The 21360-nt window shown below is 44.3% G+C and overlaps 2 protein-coding genes across 3 annotated transcripts in view; both read right to left on the bottom strand.

Moving 5' to 3' along the window:
• Positions 1-21360, bottom strand: part of LOC144893228 (uncharacterized) — a 109097-nt gene that overhangs the window by 71442 nt on the left and 16295 nt on the right. For both annotated transcript variants that reach the window (XR_013624255.1, XM_078782979.1), the window contains exons 6-12: positions 15887-15970; positions 15076-15168; positions 12770-12862; positions 7138-7230; positions 6049-6141; positions 4024-4116; positions 1999-2091 (exon numbers count right to left, since the gene is read on the bottom strand). The gene's annotated coding sequence lies outside the window, so the exon portion shown is untranslated. The remainder of the gene's footprint in view (positions 1-1998; positions 2092-4023; positions 4117-6048; positions 6142-7137; positions 7231-12769; positions 12863-15075; positions 15169-15886; positions 15971-21360) is intronic.
• LOC137419343 (uncharacterized) overlaps positions 1-21360 on the bottom strand; it is a 45198-nt gene that overhangs the window by 6106 nt on the left and 17732 nt on the right. Inside the window, exon 5 of the mRNA XM_078783931.1 lies at positions 15887-15970. Coding sequence (XP_078640057.1) covers positions 15887-15970 — 84 coding nt within the window. The remainder of the gene's footprint in view (positions 1-15886; positions 15971-21360) is intronic.

The following is a 21360-nucleotide window of genomic DNA, read 5'->3' on the forward strand; positions in this document are numbered from 1 at the left end:
AGGACGGAACGATGTTACAGATTGTTTCACACAAAGACCTGGAAATGTCTTGGGGCTCCACAGACACAACCTTCTGTGTGATGGACAGAAGAAAACAATAATTGAGAATTAACGAAAGATATTTCACCAAAGTGGCCACAAATGATCAGTGATCCCTCAACAGTCAGGGATAGGTTCTGGATGGTGTGAGGTTACAGCCGAAGCCAAAAATATTGGCACCCTTGCACTTTTTTTCAAAGAACTCACAATTTTCTCGAAAACTAAGTTCAAATGGACAAAAGTATTTGGCCTCCACAATTCTCTATTTCACTGTTAATTTTACAAAACCATTGTTTTTCATTCAGAACTTAATATATCCTTTGAAATCATAAAATAAAAAGAAATGCTGTTGATAAAATTATTGACACCCTCTACTTAATATTTGGTAGCACAGCCTTTGGACAAAATAACTGCAGTCAAGCACTTCCTATATCCATGAATGAGCTTCCTACACCTCTCTACTGGTAGTTTGGCCCACTCTTCTTGTGCAAACTGCTCCTGTTTTGCCAGATTTGAAAGGTGCCTTCTCCCAACTGCTGTTTTCAGATCTCCCCACAAGTGTTCAATGGGATTTAGATCTGGACTCATTGCTGGCCACTTCAGAACAGTCCAGCATTTTGTCTTGAACCATTCCAGGGTGCTTTTTGAAGTGTGTTTGGGGTCATTGTCCTGCTGGAAGACCAATGACCTTCGACGGAGACCCAGATTTCTGACACTGGGTTGAACATTGCACTCCAAAATGCCTTGGTAATCTCTTGATTTCATGATGCCATGCACACATTCAAGTCACCCAGTGCCAGAGGCAGCACAGCAACCCCAAAACATCACTGAACCTCCTCCATGTTTGACTGTAGGGAAGGTGTTCCTTTATTTGAATGCTTCATTTTGTTTTCTGTAAACATAGAGATGACGTGCTTTACCAAAAAGCTCTTATTTGGTCTCATCTGTCCATAGGACATTCACCCAGAAGGATTTTGGCTTGTTCAGGTGTGTTTTGCCAAACTCCAGTCATGCTTTCTTCTGTCTCTCTCTCAGCAGTGAAGTCCTCAAGGGTCTTCGACCATAGAACCCCATTTCATTAAGTTGGCGACGGATGGTGCGAGTTGAAATTGTCATACTGTGTTGTGATTTAATTGACTCACTGTGTTGAAATTTATATCCTCTGTGTCTGAAGGTCAGCTTGAATCTGTTTGGCAGTTGATTGAGATGCTTTCTCCATAATTCGATCAATCGTTCGCTATAATCTTCGATCAAGTTTTCTCTTGTGGCCACATCCAGAGAGGTTGGCTGCAGTGCCATGGGCCTCAAACTTCCTGATAACATTGCGTACGGTGGACACAGGAACATCAAGGTCTCTGGAGATGGACTTGTAGCCTTGAGATTGTCCATGCTTGGCTACAATATTGTGTCTGACCTCCTCAGACAATTCTCTGGTTTTCTTTCTTTTCTCCATTCAAACTGGTTGAATGTGTGATTCTTACATTGCAGGCACCTGCAACTCACCAAAGGTGAGTTCAATTCCAAAGTAAAGGAGAATCACCTGCTTGAAATCCAATTATTTCTAACAACTTCTAAAACGTGCCAAAAATATTGTCCAGGCCATTTTAGGATTTTTGTGTGGAATAAGCTAAGATTTCCGAATATCTTCAGCTTTTTTTTGTTTTGTTCCACTGCAAACCAAAGACATACATTTGTGGAAACCAATTTTTTTTTTAATTTCAACAATTTTCTGAAAGAAATGGTGCATTGTTTGAAAGCAGTGCAAGGGTGCCAATTATTTTTGGCCACAACAGTACATATGTGATTCTGCGAGTTGCTATGTTGTTGCGTATGTGGTTGTCCTGGCCTTTTATGAAGTGTCTACATGCTCAGGTGGGTGTGCATGTCTGTCCTGGTATAAATTATATCCTGTGGCATTAAAGTGTGCATGTTTCTGGAATGATGTGTGTGTGATCATACCTTCAGAAAGGAGGTTGGAACGATGTTATGAATTCCATTGTACAAATACCTGAAAACCCCTATAATCTTCTGAGGAACAGATGGAACAGTTTCCTGTGTGATGGACACAAGAGAAGAAGAAATGAGAATTAACGAAAGATATTTCACCAAAGTGGCCACAAATGATCAGTGATCCCTCAACAATCAGGGATATGTTCTGGATGGTGTGAGGTTACAGCCAAAGCCAAAAATTTTGGCACCCTCGCACCTTTTTCAAATAACTCACAATTTTCTCAAAAACTAAGTTCAAATGGACAAAAGTATTTGGCCTCCACAATTCTCTATTTCACTGTTAATTTTACAGAACCATTGTTTTTCATTCAGAACTTAATATATCCTTTGAAGTCATAAAATAAAAAGAAATGCTGTTGATAAAATTATTGACACCCTATCCTTAATATTTGGTAGCACAGCCTTTGGACAAAATAACTGCAGTCAAGCGCTTCCTATAGCCATTAATGAGTTTCTACACCTCGCTACTGGCAGTTTGACCCACTCTTCTTGTGCAAACTGCTCCGGTTTTGCCAGATTTGAAAGGTGCCTTCTCCCAACTGCTGTTTTCAGATCTCCCCACAGGTGTTCAATGGGATTTAGATCTGGACTCATTGCTGGCCACTTCAGAACTGTTCAGCATTTTGTCTTGAACCATTCCAGGGTGCTTTTTGAAGTGTGTTTGGGGTCATTGTCCTGCTGGAAGACCAATGACCTTCGACGGAGACCCAGATTTCTGACACTGGGTTGAACATTGCGCTCCAAAATGCCTTGGTAATCTCTTGATTTCATGATGCCATGCACACATTCAAGTCACCCAGTGCCAGAGGCAGCACAGCAACCCCAAAACATCACTGAACCTCCTCCATGTTTGACTGTAGGGAAGGTGTTCCTTTATTTGAATGCTTCATTTTGTTTTCTGTAAACATAGAGATGACGTGCTTTACCAAAAAGCTCTTATTTGGTCTCATCTGTCCAGAGGACATTCACCCAGAAGGATTTTGGCTTGTTCAGGTGTGTTTTGCCAAACTCCAGTCATGCTTTCTTCTGTCTCTCTCTCAGCAGTGAAGTCCTCAAGGGTCTCCGACCATAGAACCCCATTTCATTAAGTTGGCGACGGATGGTGCGAGTTGAAATTGTCATACTGTGTTGTGATTTAATTGACTCACTGTGTTGAAATTTATATCCTCTGTGTCTGAAGGTCAGCTTGAATCTGTTTGGCAGTTGATTGATATGCTTTCTCCATAATTCGATCAATCGTTCGCTGTAATCTTCGATCAAGTTTTCTCTTGTGGCCACGTCCAGAGAGGTTGGCTGCAGTGCCATGGGCCTCAAACTTCCTGATAACATTGCGTACGGTGGACACAGGAACATCAAGATCTATGGAGATGGACTTGTAGCCTTGAGATTGTCCATGCTTGGCTACAATATTGTGTCTGACCTCCTCAGACAATTCTCTGGTTTTCTTTCTTTTCTCCATTCAAACTGGTTGAATGCGTGATTCTTACATTGCAGGCACCTGCAACTCACCAAAGGTGAGTTCAATTCCAAAGTAAAGGAGAATCACCTGCTTGAAATCCAATTATTTCTAACAACTTCTAAAACGTGCCAAAAATATTGTCCAGGCCATTTTAGGATTTTTGTGTGGAATAAGCTAAGATTTAGGAGTATCTTCAGCTTTTTTTTGTTTTGTTCCATTGCAAACCAAAGACGTACATTTGTAGAAACCAATTTTTTTTGAATTTCAACAATTTTCTGAAAGAAATGGTGCATTGTTTGAAAGAAGTGCACGGGTGCCAATATTTTTGGCCACAACAGTACATATGTGATTCTGCGAGTTGCTATGTTGTTGCATATGTGGTTGTCCTGGCGTTTTATGAAGTGTCTACATGCTCAGGTGGGTGTGCGTGTCTGTCCTGGTATAAATTATATCCTGTGGCATTAAAGTGTGCATGTTTCTGGAATGATGTGTGTGTGATGTGTGTGTGATCATACCTTCAGAAAGGAGGTTGGAACGATGTGATGAATTCCATTGTACAAATACCTGAAAACCCCTATAATCTTCTGAGGAACAGATGGAACAGTTTCCTGTGTGATGGACACAAGAGAAGAAGAAATGAGAATTAACGAAAGATATTTCACCAAAGTGGCCACAAATGATCAGTGATCCCTCAACAATCAGGGATATGTTCTGGATGGTGTGAGGTTACAGCCAAAGCCAAAAATTTTGGCACCCTCGCACCTTTTTCAAATAACTCACAATTTTCTCAAAAACTAAGTTCAAATGGACAAAAGTATTTGGCCTCCACAATTCTCTATTTCACTGTTAATTTTACAGAACCATTGTTTTTCATTCAGAACTTAATATATCCTTTGAAGTCATAAAATAAAAAGAAATGCTTTTGATAAAATTATTGACACCCTATCCTTAATATTTGGTAGCACAGCCTTTGGACAAAATAACTGCAGTCAAGCGCTTCCTATAGCCATTAATGAGTTTCTACACCTCGCTACTGGCAGTTTGACCCACTCTTCTTGTGCAAACTGCTCCGGTTTTGCCAGATTTGAAAGGTGCCTTCTCCCAACTGCTGTTTTCAGATCTCCCCACAGGTGTTCAATGGGATTTAGATCTGGACTCATTGCTGGCCACTTCAGGACTGTCCAGCATTTTGTCTTGAACCATTCCAGGGTGCTTTTTGAAGTGTGTTTGGGGTCATTGTCCGGCTGGAAGACCAATGACCTTCGACGGAGACCCAGATTTCTGACACTGGGTTGAACATTGCGCTCCAAAATGCCTTGGTAATCTCTTGATTTCATGATGCCATGCACACATTCAAGTCACCCAGTGCCAGAGGCAGCACAGCAACCCCAAAACATCACTGAACCTCCTCCATGTTTGACTGTAGGGAAGGTGTTCCTTTATTTGAATGCTTCATTTTGTTTTCTGTAAACATAGAGATGACGTGCTTTACCAAAAAGCTCTTATTTGGTCTCATCTGTCCATAGGACATTCACCCAGAAGGATTTTGGCTTGTTCAGGTGTGTTTTGCCAAACTCCAGTCATGCTTTCTTCTGTCTCTCTCTCAGCAGTGAAGTCCTCAAGGGTCTCCGACCATAGAACCCCATTTCATTAAGTTGGCGACGGATGGTGCGAGTTGAAATTGTCATACTGTGTTGTGATTTAATTGACTCACTGTGTTGAAATTTATATCCTCTGTGTCTGAAGGTCAGCTTGAATCTGTTTGGCAGTTGATTGAGATGCTTTCTCCATAATTCGATCAATCGTTCGCTGTAATCTTCGATCAAGTTTTCTCTTGTGGCCACGTCCAGAGAGGTTGGCTGCAGTGCCATGGGCCTCAAACTTCCTGATAACATTGCGTACGGTGGACACAGGAACATCAAGGTCTCTGGAGATGGACTTGTAGCCTTGAGATTGTCCATGCTTGGCTACAATATTGTGTCTGACCTCCTCAGACAATTCTCTGGTTTTCTTTCTTTTCTCCATTCAAACTGGTTGAATGCATGATTCTTACATTGCAGGCACCTGCAACTCACCAAAGGTGAGTTCAATTCCAAAGTAAAGGAGAATCACCTGCTCGAAATCCAAATATTTCTAACAACTTCTAAAACGTGCCAATAATATTGTCCAGGCCATTTTAGGATTTTTGTGTGGAATAAGCTAAGATTTAGGAATATCTTCAGCTTTTTTTTGTTTTGTTCCATTGCAAACCAAAGACGTACATTTGTAGAAACCATTTTTTTTTGAATTTCAACAATTTTCTGAAAGAAATGGTGCATTGTTTGAAAGAAGTGCACGGGTGCCAATATTTTTGGCCACAACAGTACATATGTGATTCTGCGAGTTGCTTTGTTGTTGCATATGTGGTTGTCCTGGCCTTTTATGAAGTGTCTACATGCTCAGGTGGGTGTGCGTGTCTGTCCTGGTATAAATTATATCCTGTGGCATTAAAGTGTGCATGTTTCTGGAATGATGTGTGTGTGATGTGTGTGTGATCATACCTTCAGAAAGGAGGTTGGAACGATGTGATGAATTCCATTGTACAAATACCTGAAATCCCATATAATCTTCTGAGGAACAGCTGGAACAGTTTCCTGTGTGATGGACACAAGAGAACAAGAATTGAGAATTAATGAAAGATATTTTACTGAAATGGTGATAAATGTTGTTGAGGGTGAGGGGGCACTCAGAGGAGCATTTTATCAATAACCGTTTGGTATGAGATTCCTGGTGTTCTGGGTAGGATCGGACGAGTGGTATTCAAGTGGAATCATCCACACATGAGGACTGGCAGGATGTATCAACTACACCAGGAAAGGTGAACTCATAATCCCTTCTGTGATGCATTTGTCAGGTTGAGAATGCAGGTGTGACGCAAAAGGGTGCAAGTGCTGATCACAGTCTGATTCAGGGAGGAGTAGGGTGTTGGATCGAAAGAATATCACCAAGATGTCCATTGATGAACTTTAACTTTCTGGCAGATCAGTTCGCTAAATTTATCCTTTCCTGGAACACTTTATTTTAAATTTACTTCACAAATGAACAACTCATCCTCTGAAATAAATAATCCTGTTCTTAGCCTAAAAACGTCCTCATAACACCCATACGCGGAATGTCAGACATTGAGCTGCTCAAAGGTTCTACTGCAGGAGATTAATTGTTTGTTGCACCACCATGAGATCGGGCGCCAAGTTTGGGTGTGTTACGTCATAACGCAGTGACATCCACAGGTCGCAAATGCGCACAATGAAAACTTTCAGCAAGTATGCAACGACCACCGCACAGGATCTAAGTGGCCATTGGTGGTGCAACAAGGAAGTAACGGATCAAATGCACCCCACCGGTTCCTTTAAACTGGAGAGCCTGAAAAGTGTTTCGTTTCCTCAACAGTCATAGATTTGTGCGGGTGGAAGCATGGTTACATATGTGGTTGCCCTCGTCTGTTGAAAAGTGTGGACCCCTTTGTTGGTCGTGCATGTCTGCCCTGGTATCATGGACAGACATGCATGACCAACTGGTCGTGGTATCATTTATGTCCTCCAGGATTATCGTGTGTGTGTTTGTGGAGTGATGTGCGTGTGCGATCATACCTTCAGAAAGGAGGTTGAAACGATGTTCTGAATTCCTTTGTACAAATAGCTGAAAACTCCTTCATTCTTCTGAGGAACAGATGGAACAGCTTCCTGTGTGATGGATGCAAGAGAAGAAGAAGTGACGATTCGTGAAAGATATTTCACTGAAATGGTGATAAATTTGAGGGTAAGGGTCACTCAGAGGAACATTTTATCGATAATCGTTTGGTATGAGATTCCTGGTGTTGTTGGTAGGATTGGACGAGTGGTTGGATTCTTTTGGAATCGTCCACACGTGAGCACTGGCAGGATGTATCAACAACACCAGGAAAGGTAAACTCATAATCCCTTCTGTGATGTATTTGTCAGGTTGAGAATGCAGGTCCGACCCAAAAGAGTACAAGTGCTGATCACAGTCCGGTTCAGGGAGGAGTAGGGTCTCGGATCGAAAGATTATCACCAAGATCTCCAGTGATGAACTTCAACTTTCTGGCAGAACAGTTCGTGAAATTTATCCTTTCGTGGAATACTTCATGATACATTTACTTCACAAATGAACAACTCATCCTTTGAAATAAATAATTCTGTTATTATTATTATTATTACTATTATTTTTTTTTTTATTTTTTTTTTTTGTATACAAGATCGAGGCTCGTGAAAGAGCGAACATTAATCACACAGAAAGACAAACAGACACACAAAACAAGTAACATCGGGAGCGGTAGACAAGATGGGGAGAGAGGGGGAAGGACACAAACACAACATTTGAGAGCAGGGACTGAGAGACATGGAGACCGAGAGAACTGTGGGAGGGAGAGGGCTTTGGGGGGAAGGCATGGGAAGGGGGGGGGGGGGGTGGGAGAGGTATAAAACATATGGACCCTGCCAAGACTTCCAGGAAAGAAGTTGGAATTTCAAACAAGGTGGATCTGGGGTGAATTAGTGGGGGTAGAAAAGATCAAGGTTTTGGATGGGGGAAGATAGGAGATGGTGGTGAACAGCTGTTTTGAAGACCTGGAGGGAGGAGTGTGATTGAAGTGAGTGTGGGAGTTTGTTCCAGAGGCGGGAGAAAAGAGGAATGAAAGAGTGAAGGTGAGCAGAGAGCCGAGATTTCGGCAGTTTAACCATCAGAGGGTGGCTGGCAGATCTTGTGCGACCTGTAGGAATATTTGGGGGACAGAGCACAGAGAGAGCTGGGGGAGCAAGGCCGGAGAGGAGTCGGTAGAAGACAGAAAGACCACCTACCTGCCTGCGGTGAGTGAGTGAAAGGCCCTCAGAGATAGCTTCATCGCGGGAGATTCCAATGATTCTGAAAGCTTTGGATTCAACAGCGTGAAGCCGAGCCAGGTGTGAGGCAGGAGCACCGGCCCATAGGGGAGAACAGTATTCCATTGAGCTGCGGATGAAAGCCTTGTGTGTGGTGAGGAGCTCAGGTGTGCCTAGGAAGGACTTCGCACGACGGAGGATGCCCAGTCGGCGACTGGCTTTGGAGGCCAGCTTGGAAATGTGGTTTTCCCAAGAAAGATCATGGCAGATGGTGAGACCCAAAAGCTTGAGCGACAGAACTTCTTGGAGAGGATTGTTGAGAAAGTAGATGGGAGGGTTGTCCAGTCGCTCTTTTCGGAGAGACATAGTAAGAGTGTGAGATTTGTCAGGATTGAAAGACATGTTCCACATGTTTGACCAGTCTGTGATTTTGTCCAGGTCTTCAGAGAGTGAGGAGGCTGCAGACTGCCGATCTGAGGGAAGAGGAATGGAGCGGCAGAGAGTGGAGTCATCAGCAAAGAGATACAGAGGATTTTCCAGAGAGTCGGAGAGATCATTGACAAAGACCAGAAAAAGCACAGGGCCCAGCACACTGCCTTGGGGAACTCCAGCCTGAACGGGAAGGGGAGATGAGAGAAATCCATTCAGGGCCACACGTTGACTACGACCAGAGAGGAAGTCCGCAAGCCATGCATGGAGATTTCCATGGATACCATAGGAGGAGAGTTTGGTGAGCAGAGCTGGGTGCCAGACCGTATCGAAGGCACGTGATATGTCAAGGGAGACAGCTCTGATTTCCTGTTTGGCATTGAGGACCTCCATCCATTGTTGAGACAGCAGAAGCAGCATGTCCAGAGTAGAGTGACCTGGTCTGAAACCAAATTGATGATCAGAGATCAAGCCATTGGAGAAGAGGAAAGATTTCATATCCGAAGCAATGATGGATTCCATGACTTTGCTGATAATTGGGAGCAGGCTGATTGGTCTGTAGTTGCAAGGATCTGTTTTTGCACCTTTTTTGTGTAAAGCGGTAATGTTTGCTGATTTCCAGGATGCTGGCAGATGACCTTGAGCAAAAGATAGGGTGAAAAGAACAGAGAGAGGGTGAGATAGAGTGGCAGAGCAGGATTTTAGGACCCGTGGGCTGATGCCATCTGGTCCAGTTGCAGAATCAGAGTCGAGGTTTGACAAAAACTCCTCCACCTTGTCAGGAGAGAAGGTCACAGAGTCCAGGAGCAGTTTGGTTCGACTGGGAAAGGTGGGAACAGAGAGAGTTGGGTTTGGGACTAAGGATTTTGAGGCAAACACAGAGTTGAGGCATTCGGCTTTGTCACGTGCGATGTCAACTGTGTGGCCATTTGAGGTAAGGGAGGGGATGGAGGGGGAACAAACACCAGAAACGGATTTGACCAGACGCCACCAGGATTTGGAGGAAGGAGACAGGTTTGAGAGTTCATTCTTGAGTGAGGAGAGATAGTGCTTCCTGGCACTCCTGAGGGTAGACACACACTTGTTCCGAGCTTGGTGGAAGGAACTGAGATTTCCTTCAGTTGGATTAGCCTTCCAAGAGGCAAAGGCAAGTTGTTTCAGGGCAACTGCCTCACCACAAGATTCAGTGTACCATGGACGGGAGGAAGGGTAAGACAACTGAAGGCGAGATGGGATAAATCTGTGCATGAGAGAGATCAGTTTGCCCTGGAAGAATTCCCAGGAAGAATTGATGTCAGAGGCAGTGGAGATGGGAGACCAATCCAGACGATTGATGGCTGCTTGAAGACCGTCCCAGTTGGCCTGAGTGAAATGCCAGACTCGTCGACGCTGAGGAGGCTCTCTGAGAATGGCCAGAGAGATGTCCACTTTGACAAGCACATGATCAGAAGAACCGATTGGAGCAGAAGAAGAGCAGCAGACATTAGCAGGGAAGTTAGTCATAACCAAGTCTAGAAGAGAAGATACTCCATTGGCTGAGATCCGGGTCGGGAAATTGACAGATTGTGTCAATCCCAGTGAGTCACAGAAGTCCTTTGCTGAGGGGCCTAGACTGGTGAGAGAGGAACCCACACCCAACCAGGTGGCATGATGACAATTGAAGTCACCACATATGAGGAAGAGAGAGTTGGGATGAGTGGATAGAAGTTGGTCCATGTTGTCAGACAGTGAAATGTAGATGGAGTCATCACTGTTTGGGGGACGGTACAGAACACATATGAACAAAAGGTGGGAGCGGAGAGGAAGCCGTAGCCAGAGGTACTCCTGGGGGTGAGGAGGAGAGAGGGCAGTGCAAGGAGAGTGAGGAAGAGAGTTTTTGATAAAGATAGCCACCCCACCACCAGGCCGAGGCTCAGGTCTATCATACCGGAGGAGGGAGTAACCAGGAAGAGATATTAAGGAATCAGAGACATCTTGAAGGAGGAAAGTCTCTGTTAAGCAGATCAAGTCTGGATTGTCAGAAGCAACCTGTATGGAGAGATCAGTCAGGTTTGAGCGAAGGCCCCGGATGTTTGAGGTCCATACCGTTAATGAAGAGAGAGGGGGAGCATCGGGTACAGGACAGGGGAGGGGAGGAGTAGGGTAAGATGAAGGATGAGAGGGGGAGGTAGGGAGAGCAGTTGTTAGTGTGTCAGCGATTGCAGAAGAGTTCCAAGAAAGGGAAGGATGAGGAGGATGAAAGGTTTGAAGGTGAAGGGATGAGGCACAGTGAGGTGTTGTTTGAGGGGGGGCAGAGGAAAGAAGAAGGTTGGGGGGGTGGAGGTATGAGATAGAAGGGAGACGAAGTGGGGAGGAGGCAGCTTTGAGGAGGAGGGAGAATTGGAGAGGAATGGTATGGGGGGAGATTTGAATGGGTGGGGTTGGGGGGGAGTTTTGAAGGGGAGGAGTGAGGGGGGAGTTTAGGAGGGGAAGGGCAAGGGGGGAGTTCAGGAGTGGAAGGGCAAGGGGGGAGTTCAGGAGTGGAGGGGTAGGGGGGGAGTTTAAGAGTGGCGGGGCAAGGGGGGAGTTTAGGAGTGTAGGTGCAAGCAAGGGGAGGGATTTGGATGGGAGGGGCAAGAGGGGAGTTTAGAAAGTGGATGATTAATGAAAGACGAACATTGAAAACAAATTGGGTTTGTTGTGATTTTCAAGTTAGCAATCCGGTTCAGAATGATGGAGGAGGGATGGAATTAATGTGAATTTAGACCATGTAGTGAGGGAGACGTATAAGATATTGAATTTCTTTTTTTTGAGGTGGAATGAGTTGGAGAGGAAATTGAGAAAAGCCTTTTAAATAGGAAGAAAAACAGCGTGTTGTAAAATACCACTGAGTAAAACACTGAAGGGGAAAGGTTATACATATTTAAATAATATTTAAACAGAACCGTGAACAACCTTATGTGCACAAAAATACCAACGGGGGGAGAGCCGAGAGGGACCACCACGAGTCACGTGAAGGGCAAACGGTGGATGGCAAGGAGTTAATGGGGGCGGGGCGAACAGCACACCTGGACAGAAAATACAGGATGAGTCAACAGTACACGTGGAGAAAGGAAAATAAATGTTTTTTTTTGTTTGTTTGTTTGTTTGGTTTTTGGGGGGGGAGGTGGGGATTTAGAACGTTAGACAGAGTATTATGTTCGGGGTAGAAGGGAAAAAAACTAAGAGCCAAGCAAAACACGATTAAGATAACAAACACCGACAGGGGTACAACTACAAGGCCACACACGAGGAGCAGAACACGATTAAATAATTACAAGTTACAGGAAATTCAAACCAAAAGTAACTATAATCAAAACAATAACGCATGGACGATAAAATAACGAGTTGAAATTTGACAATCTATCTGGGGAAAATGACAATCTATCTGTTCTTTGCCGAAAAACATCCTCACAACATCCAAACGCGGGATGTCAGACTGTGTACAAATGTCAAGGGGACCTTGAGTCAGACCTTGAGCTGCTCGAAGGTTCTACTGCAGGAGTTGAATTGTCTGTTGAAACACCGTGACATAGCACACCAAGTTTGAGTGTGTTACGTCATATCACCGTGACATCCACAGGTCACAAAAGCGCACAATGAAAACTTCCAGAAAGCGTGCAACGACCACTGTACAGGCCAAATGTGGCCGTTGTTGGTGCAGTCAAGAAGAAACAGATCAAACGGACCCCTCCGATTCCTTTAAACTGGAGACCCTGGAAAGTGTTTGTTTCCTCAACAGTCATATATTTGTTCTGGTGGGAGTGTGGTTGCATATGAGGTTTTCTGGATTGCTATGTTGATGCGTATGTGGTTGTCCTAGCCTGGTATGAAGTGTGTACATGTTCAGGTGGCTGTGGGTGTCTGCCCTGGTATCATTTTTATCCTCTGGGATTAAAGTGTGTGTGTTTCTGGAGTGATGTGTGTGCGATCATACCTTCAGAAAGGAGGTCGGAACGATGTTATAAATGCCATTGTACAAATAGCTGAAAACTCCTTTATTCTTCTGAGGAACAGATGGAACAGTTTCCTGTGTGATGGACACAAGAGAACAAGAATTGATTCATGAAAGATATTTCACTGAAATGGTGATAAATGTTTAGGGTAAGGAGGCACTCAGAGGAGCATTTTGTCAATAATCGTTTGGTTTGAGATTCCCGGTGTTCTGGGTAGGATTGGACGAGTGGTATTCTTTTGGAATAACCCACACGCGAGCACTGCAGGATGTATCAACAACACCAGGAAAGGTAAACTCATCATCCCTTCTGTGATGCATTTGTCAGGTTGAGAATGCAGGTCCGACCCAAAAGAGTACAAGTGCTGATCACAATTCGGTTCAGGGAGGAGTAGGGTCTTGGATCAAAAGAATTTCACCAAGATCTCCATTGATGAACTCTTACTTTCTGGCACAACAGTTCGCGAAATTTATCCTTTTGTGGGACACTTTATTATAAATTTACTTCACAAATTAACAACTCATCCTCTGAAATAAACTAGATGGTATTCATAGAATACTTACCCTGCGCAGTCAACTTGTTGCGAGCCAACTCTTCTGTTTTTGAACATTTTTTTTTGTTAGATCCAATAGGGCTGCCAGACCATGTGAGCGATTAAATCATAAGTTTATATTCTCCAATATAATTGTTGCATAGATCACGCTCAATACATTTCAAACTGATCAGACTAAGCGTTGTCCCTGTCGAATTATGGTCATAATTATGGTACCAATGACGTCATCGTTAACACCTATTTCCCATATGGAGTTCTTTACAATGAGCCATGTTTCCATTTTTTCCATGCAGTGGTTTTGGAGATATAGAGGTGCAACATTTTTCGGTTTTTCCAAGATGGCGCCTGTACCACATGACCTATGATGTCATGATTATCATTATAATATTCTACAGGAGGAGGTGCTGCTGTGGTGAAAATTTGGTGCCCATCAGACCAACAGTTGCTGAGAAAAAAAATTCACAATGATTGGATAAGTGTTGTACTTGTCGAATTATGACATCATATCGAAGGCACTGATGACATCATCATTAACACATCTTATTCCCCAAGGGCAGTGCTTGACAATGAGCCATGTTTCAATTTTTCCCATGGAGCGGTTTCGGAGATAGAGGTGTAACTTTTTTCGATTTTTCCCAAGATGGCGTCTGTACCACGTGACCTATGACGTTACAATTATCATTTTAAAAATTCTACAGGAGCCGCCGCACATATTCTGAAAATTTCGTGTCCATCGGACTAACAGTTGCAGAGGAATTTTTGTTTTATTCATCTTGATCAGATCAAGCGTTGTACTTGTCGAATTACGACGTCATAATTAAGGCACCGATGACATCACCATCAACATATCTTATTCCCCATGGTGAGTACTTGACAATGAGCCATGTTTAAATTTTTTCCATTGAGCGGTTTGGGAGATTTCGAAGTGTAACCTTTTTCGAAGATGGCGTCCGTACCACGTGACCTATGACGTCATAATCATGAATAAAAAAATTATACAGGCGGGGGAGCTTCTGTGATAAAATTTCGTGTCAATCGGAACAGTTGCCGAGAAAATGAATTTTTTTTAATGCAGACACGTACGGCACACACATACGGCACACGGCACACACACGTATGGAAAACGGCACACACACACGTACAGCACACGGCACACGACACACGTACGCGTATGAATGCTTAACCCCGCATTTTGCTTCACGAGCGCAGGGTAATAATCCTGTTCTTAGCCTAAAAACGTCCTCACAACTACCAAACGCGGGATGTCAGATCTTGAGCTGCTCGAAGGTTCTACCGCAGGAGATGAATTGACTGTTGAACCACCATGACATAGGGTGCCAAGTTTGAGTGTATTACGTCATATCACAATGACATCCACAGGTCACAAAAGCACACAATGAAAACTTCCAGAAAGCGTGCAACGACCACTGTACAGGCCAAATGTGGCCGTTGTTGGTGCAGTCAAGAAGAGACAGATCAAACGGACCCCTCCGATTCCTTTAAACTGGAGACCCTGGAAAGTGTTTGTTTCCTCAACAGTCATAGATTTGTTCTGGTGGGAGTGTGGTTGCATATGAGGTTTTGTGGATTGCTATGTTGATGCGTATGTGGTTGTCCTAGCCTGGTATGAAGTGTGTACATGTTCAGGTGGCTGTGGGTGTCTGCCCTGGTATCATTTTTATCCTCTGGGATTAAAGTGTGTGTGTTTCTGGAGTGATGTGTGTGCGATCATACCTTCAGAAAGGAGGTCGGAACGATGTTATAAATGCCATTGTACAAATAGCTGAAAACTCCTTTATTCTTCTGAGGAACAGATGGAACAGTTTCCTGTGTGATGGACACAAGAGAAGAAGAATTGATTCATGAAAGATATTTCACTGAAATGGTGATAAATGTTTAGGGTAAGGAGGCACTCAGAGGAGCATTTTGTCAATAATCGTTTGGTTTGAGATTCCCGGTGTTCTGGGTAGGATTGGACGAGTGGTATTCTTTTGGAATAATCCACATGTGAGGACTGGCAGGATGTAAATTTACTTCATCAATGAACAACTCATCCTGTGAGATATATAAATATGTTCTTAGCCTAAATAACGTCCTCACAACACCCAAACTTGGGATGGAGATTGAGTCCTCACAACACGCAAAGCGCAGGAGATGAATTGACTGTTGAACCACCATGAGATTTATAGAATGCCAAGTTTGAGTGCGTTACATCATAACGCCGTGACGTCCACAGGTCACAAATGCGCACACTGAAAACTTTTAGGAAGCGTGCAATGAACCCAAGTGGCCATTGGTGGTGCAGTCAAGAAGTAATGGTTCAAACGGACCCCTCCGATTCCTTTGAATTGGAGAGCCTGAAAGCGTTTCATTTCCTCAACAGTCATAGATTTATGCAGGTGGAAGTGTGGTCACATATGTGGTTGCTCTTGTCTGTTGAAAGTGTGGACACACTTTGTTGCTCGTGCATGTCTGCCTTGGTATCATTTACGTCCTCCAGGATTATCATGTGTGTGTTTCTGGAGTGATGTGTGTGCGATCATACCTTCAGAAAAGAGGGTAGAAGGATGTTACGGATGGTTTTACACAAAGACCAGGGAATGTCTTGGGGCTCCACAGACACAACCTTCTGTGTGATGGACACAGGAAAACAAAAATTGAGAATTAACGAAAGATATTTTACCAAAGTGGCCACAAATGATCAGCGTTTCCTCAACAGTCATAGATTTGTTCTGGTGGGAGTGTGGTTACATATGAGGTTTTGTGGATTGCTATGTTGTTGTGTAGGTGGTTGATCTGGCTTGTTATGAAGTATGTATATGTTCAGGTGGGTGTGCATGTCTGTCCTGGTATCATTTATATCCTCTGCGATCAAAGTGTGTGTGTTTGTGGAGTGATGTGTGTGCGATCATACCTTCAGACAGCAGGTCGGAACGATATTTCAGTTATTAAGAAAATAATAATTGATTATTAATGAAAGATATTTCACTGAATATGGTGGTGGAGAACTGAGCAACTCCTCATCCATAAAATATCCCATATTGTCTGCGTCTCAAATAGCCTCTCCTGATCAAACTCCTACCGCATGGCTTCTCGTGCCGACCCCTGTTTTAACTAAATGTGGAGGTGTGAAAGGCGGGTGTTTGGCATCTTAAAACCAAGCTTGCTCCGGGTAGGTGGAACTCGTTAGCCTTGGCCGGCAATCTGCCTAGAAGAAGGACAACTCTGATCCCAAACCCGGGTGGGTTGAGCTCGTTAGCCTTGGTTGGCAGTCTTCCAAAAATGGGGGTAGAGGCACTGTTGTCTCATAGAAGACTAGTTTACCCGTCCCAGCCCTTTTTGTTCTGTGCATAGACAACAACAACAACATGCATTTTAAGGCAATTTTCCCTGCTAGAGCGGGGGTTAGCCTTGCGGTCCCCATGACAATCTTCTCCATTTTGCCCTATTTTCTGCATCTCTCCTTGTTAACCCCCCTGCCCGCATTTCTTCTTCCACCATCTTTAGCCAAGTCTTTCTCGGTCTTCCACGTCCTCTACTTCCTTCTACATTAACTTCCATCACTCTTCTCAACCAGTCACTTTCATCCTTCCTCAACACATGACCAAACCATCTCAACCTGTTCCTCTTCACAGCATCAATCACAGGCAATATTCCCATCATCTTTCGCAATTCATCATTTGTCCTCCTCTCTCTCAACGATACTCCGCACATCCATCGAACCATTCGCATTTCCACCCTTTCCAGCCTTCGTTGCTGCTCTACGTTCATTACCCATGTCTCGCTCCCATAAATCATAACACTTCTCACACATGTAGCATACACATTTTCCCTTCAGCTTCAGCGACACTCTCCTCCTCATCAGCACGCCACTCAGTTCCCGAAACTTCTTCCATGCACATCTCACTCGAGCAACCGTTGCCGAGTCTGATCCACCTTCTCCATTGAGCATGTCTCCGAGGTAGCAAAATGTTTTCACACCTTCCAGCTTCACGCCATCTCCAAGATCCAACTCAACATTTCCTCCATCTGCAGCTCCCTCTGCGCACACCTTACATTTGAATGTAGCTGCCACACTGGTTAATGACCCTCTCAGACCACTACATTTTTGATGAACCCACTCAGCGCACATTGTACACTGAATGGAGTTCACTCCGACACCCTTCCTGCACACAGCACACGGCCACTTCCCAGTTCTTTCCACCTCACCACATGCTTTACCACTTGCCATCACCTTTGTCTTTCCGATATTCACCTTCAGACCTTTTGTCTCCATACATTCCTTCCACTTGTTCATCTTTTCCTTCAGTCCATCCATACTTTCCGCAATCAACACCAGATCATCTGCATACAACAACTCCCACGGTAAACCCTCCTTTACGTTCTGAGCCAGCACCTCCATCACAGCTACAAATAGTAGTGGACTTAGTACCGACCCCTGATGCACTCCCACCTTCACCTCAAACTCACCACTGTTTCCGTCCTTCGTCCTTACAGCTGTGCGTGCTCTTTTGTACATTGCCATCACTACTCTGATCAACCATTCCTCCACTCCTAACTTCCTCAATGCCCATGTCAATACTTTGCGTGGAACCCTATCGAATGCTTTCTCCAGATCAACAAACCCAAAAAACAACTTCTTCCTCTTATCCATGTACTTCTCCTGCAACTGCCTCACAATGAAAAGCGCATCTGTCGTTCCTCTTCCTGGCATAAATCCAAACTGCATTTCGTCGATCTTCACTTTCTTCCTTATCCTCCTTTCCAACACCCTTTCCAATACCTTCATTCCATGCTCCAATAACTTTATCGCTCGGTACGAGCCACACTCCAGAGGGTCACCTTTCCCCTTGTATAGAGGGACGAGGGTACTCAGTTCCCAATCCACTGGAATGCGGCCTTCTTTCACCACCAGATTACAGATCTCTGTCATTCTCTTCACACCCCAACTTCCTGCTGCCTTCAACATATCTCCCACAACTCCCGTCGGCCCTCCCGCTTTTCCACTCTTCATTGCTTTTATCGCTTCCTCAACTTCCTTCTCAGTTATCTTCTCTGCCGGTCCTAAAACTGGGTTACTCTCTATGTTGTCATCCCATTCATTCTCTGTATTCAACAGCATTTCCATATATCTTTTCCATCTTCCTTTAATTCCATCTGGGTCGACAACGATTTGTCCCACTTCATCCTTCAAGCAACTCACCCCCATCACATCACACCTCTCTTTCGCTATGTGCTTTGCAATCCTGAATACTGCTTTCTGACCCTCTTCCGAATCCAAGCGTTCTCCGAACATTTTCCTACATGCCTCCTGCGCCTTTGCTACCTCTTTCTTTGCAGCCTTCCTGGCTGCCTTATAACTTTCATGCTCTGCTGTTTCTGCTCCCGTACCCTTCGCCTTCTGCCACTCTTTGAACTTCTTCCTCTTCTCGTCAATCCTCTTTCCAACTTCAACATCCCACCACCATGTTTCCGAGTGCCTCGGTGATCCTTTTGTCCATCCACATACCTCACCAACGGCTCCCAACAGACTAGCTTTCATTGACATCCAACCACTTTCAAGCTCAACCACATCATCCTCTACCCTACTCAGCCTCTCTTTTAATGCCTCCCTTACTGTCACCTCTTTCAACCTCCACACCTTCATTCTCGGTTGGTACTTCACCCGCCGAGCTCTCCTCGCACCTTTCACCCTTATGTCGCAGACAACCAAGTGGTGCTGTGAAACAGCCTCCTCCCCCGGGATCACCTTTGTGTCCCGGAGGTGCCCCCTATCTCGCCTACGCACCATCAGGTAGTCAACGGTTGTCGTCGACCCACCTGACGTGTATGTAACAAGCTTATTGTCCTCTTTCTGGAACTGAGTATTACAAATCAACAAATCAGCTCCATCAGCAAACTCCAAAATCCTTTCACCTTCTCCATTTCTCACACCATATCCGTAACCCCCATGAACTCCCTCAAAACCGTCCATACTCCTTCCCACATGTCCATTTAGGTCTCCTCCCACCACAACAACTTCCTCATCTTTCACGTTTTCCATCAGCTTCTCTATCGCACACCAGAACTTGTCCTTATCTTCATCGCTTCGACCAACCTGCGGAGCATATCCCAAGATGACGTTCACCAAGAGCTTTCCAATCATCATTTTCACCATCATCAACCTATCACTCACTCTAGTCACACTCACCACACTGTCTACAAACTCCTCAGAAAACAGGACACCAACACCATTCACGCCCTCCGGGCACCCTTGCCACACAAACTTGTATTTCTGTGCCTGCCTACCCTTCACCATTCTCACACCACTTCCCTTCCATCTCGTCTCTTGCACACAACATATGTCCACTCTTCTTCTGACCAATACTTCCACCACTTCTCCTGATCTCCCTGTCATTGTCCCTACATTCCATGTCCCAAACCTCAGAAACCGATCTCCACTTCGGGCTGTACCCTGCCCATATGTACTTGTGATTGTCATGGTTCTCTTTTTGAGGCAATGTTTTTATGGCCGGATGCCCTTCCTGACGCCAACCCTCTTAGTCGTCTCTTACGACACGCAGGGATACGGTGTACCTATTCTGACCAGGGTACACACTGGGAAACGTTTAAAACATGTTAATTCTGGGGGGGGGGGGGGGGGGCGTCAGCATCACGGCTGCGGTTTAAACATATTCCAACAATATCCAAACAGAACCATGAAAAAAAAACAAAAACAATCCGGGAAAAGTCTCCAAGCAAGAACGTGGATTTGAGAAGGAAGGAGCAGAGGCGGAAGAAAACGAGATACAGGGGGCGGGGCACAAGCCGAGATGAGGAGGAGAGCGAACAAGCACGTGTCCGGGAGGAGAGAAATAATCAATATATAATTCTTTGTCTCGGGAGGTGAGGTGAGGGGGAGAAAACAAAATAAAAGAAACAAGCAATACAGCGAAGGAAATAACCCAAACCGACAACCAATTCTTTTGGTTGCAACCAAAAAAAGCAACCAATTTTGGTTTAATAAAACCAAAAAGTTTCGACAGACAACTTTCTTCATTTGTCTTGTTTCAATCCAAGGGGCTGGTTGTTCTGCTTTTGTTTTCTTTGTGTAGCCCCCACCTCGAGTGGCCCTATAGGCTTTGTGGTGGGCCATATCCCATAAAAAAAACTCGAAGAATGCGACTGTCGCCAATAGTCCCACAAGGGGTAGATGCCCTGGTTCACTGTCCAAAAAATAGAGGTTTGATTTCAATCCCTTCAGCTGTTCTCAAGTATCACATGACAGGTTTCACATTGATCGGTGAAGCAGTTTCAGAGAAGGGATTTTGTTTAAATATCGGCTTTAAAGCTAATATGGCTGCCACACCATCACGTTTGTGAGGATTCGTGTTGATCGGATAAGGTTCGTTTTTCTATCCAAGATGGCTGCCCAAGCACGTGACCTACAACATCATCATTTTCAAACTATATGCAACAGTGCTGTTATGTGATATTTGTAAAATCCCGCATTGATAGGGTGAGCGGTTTCGGAGATATAATTATTTAATATTTTCCTTCAATCCAATATGGCTGTCAAACCATGTGACCTATGATGTCATAAATTTAATATTTCAATACAAATGGGTCATAGATCATAGGCATGCAATTTCAGATTTTTAGGACAAGGAATTCGATTGAAACATTTTTGGCTGGTATACCACTTCACCGATGATGTCATCATTGTCATGCTTTTGTTCTCCATTGGGAGTACGTGACAATGTGCCGTTTCAAATTTTTCCATTCAGCAGTTTCCGATAAATAATTTTTAAATTATTTGCTTTTAATCCAAGATGGTTGCCATACAACGTAACCTATGACGTCACAATTATCATGAAGACATTGTGCATGGGTGTCACTCCCACCTTGAAAGTTGTCTCAATCGGACATATGGTTGCTGAGAAAAACGCGGTTTATCCCGAATGGACGGACAACCCGAACACGTAATGCCTCCGGAGACTTTGTCGGCGGAAACATTAAAAACATAATCACCAAGGGATT

Source organism: Myxine glutinosa, chromosome 8 (genome assembly GCF_964187855.1).
Source record: "Myxine glutinosa chromosome 8, kmMyxGlut1.1, whole genome shotgun sequence".
Lineage (NCBI taxonomy): Eukaryota > Metazoa > Chordata > Myxini > Myxiniformes > Myxinidae > Myxine > Myxine glutinosa.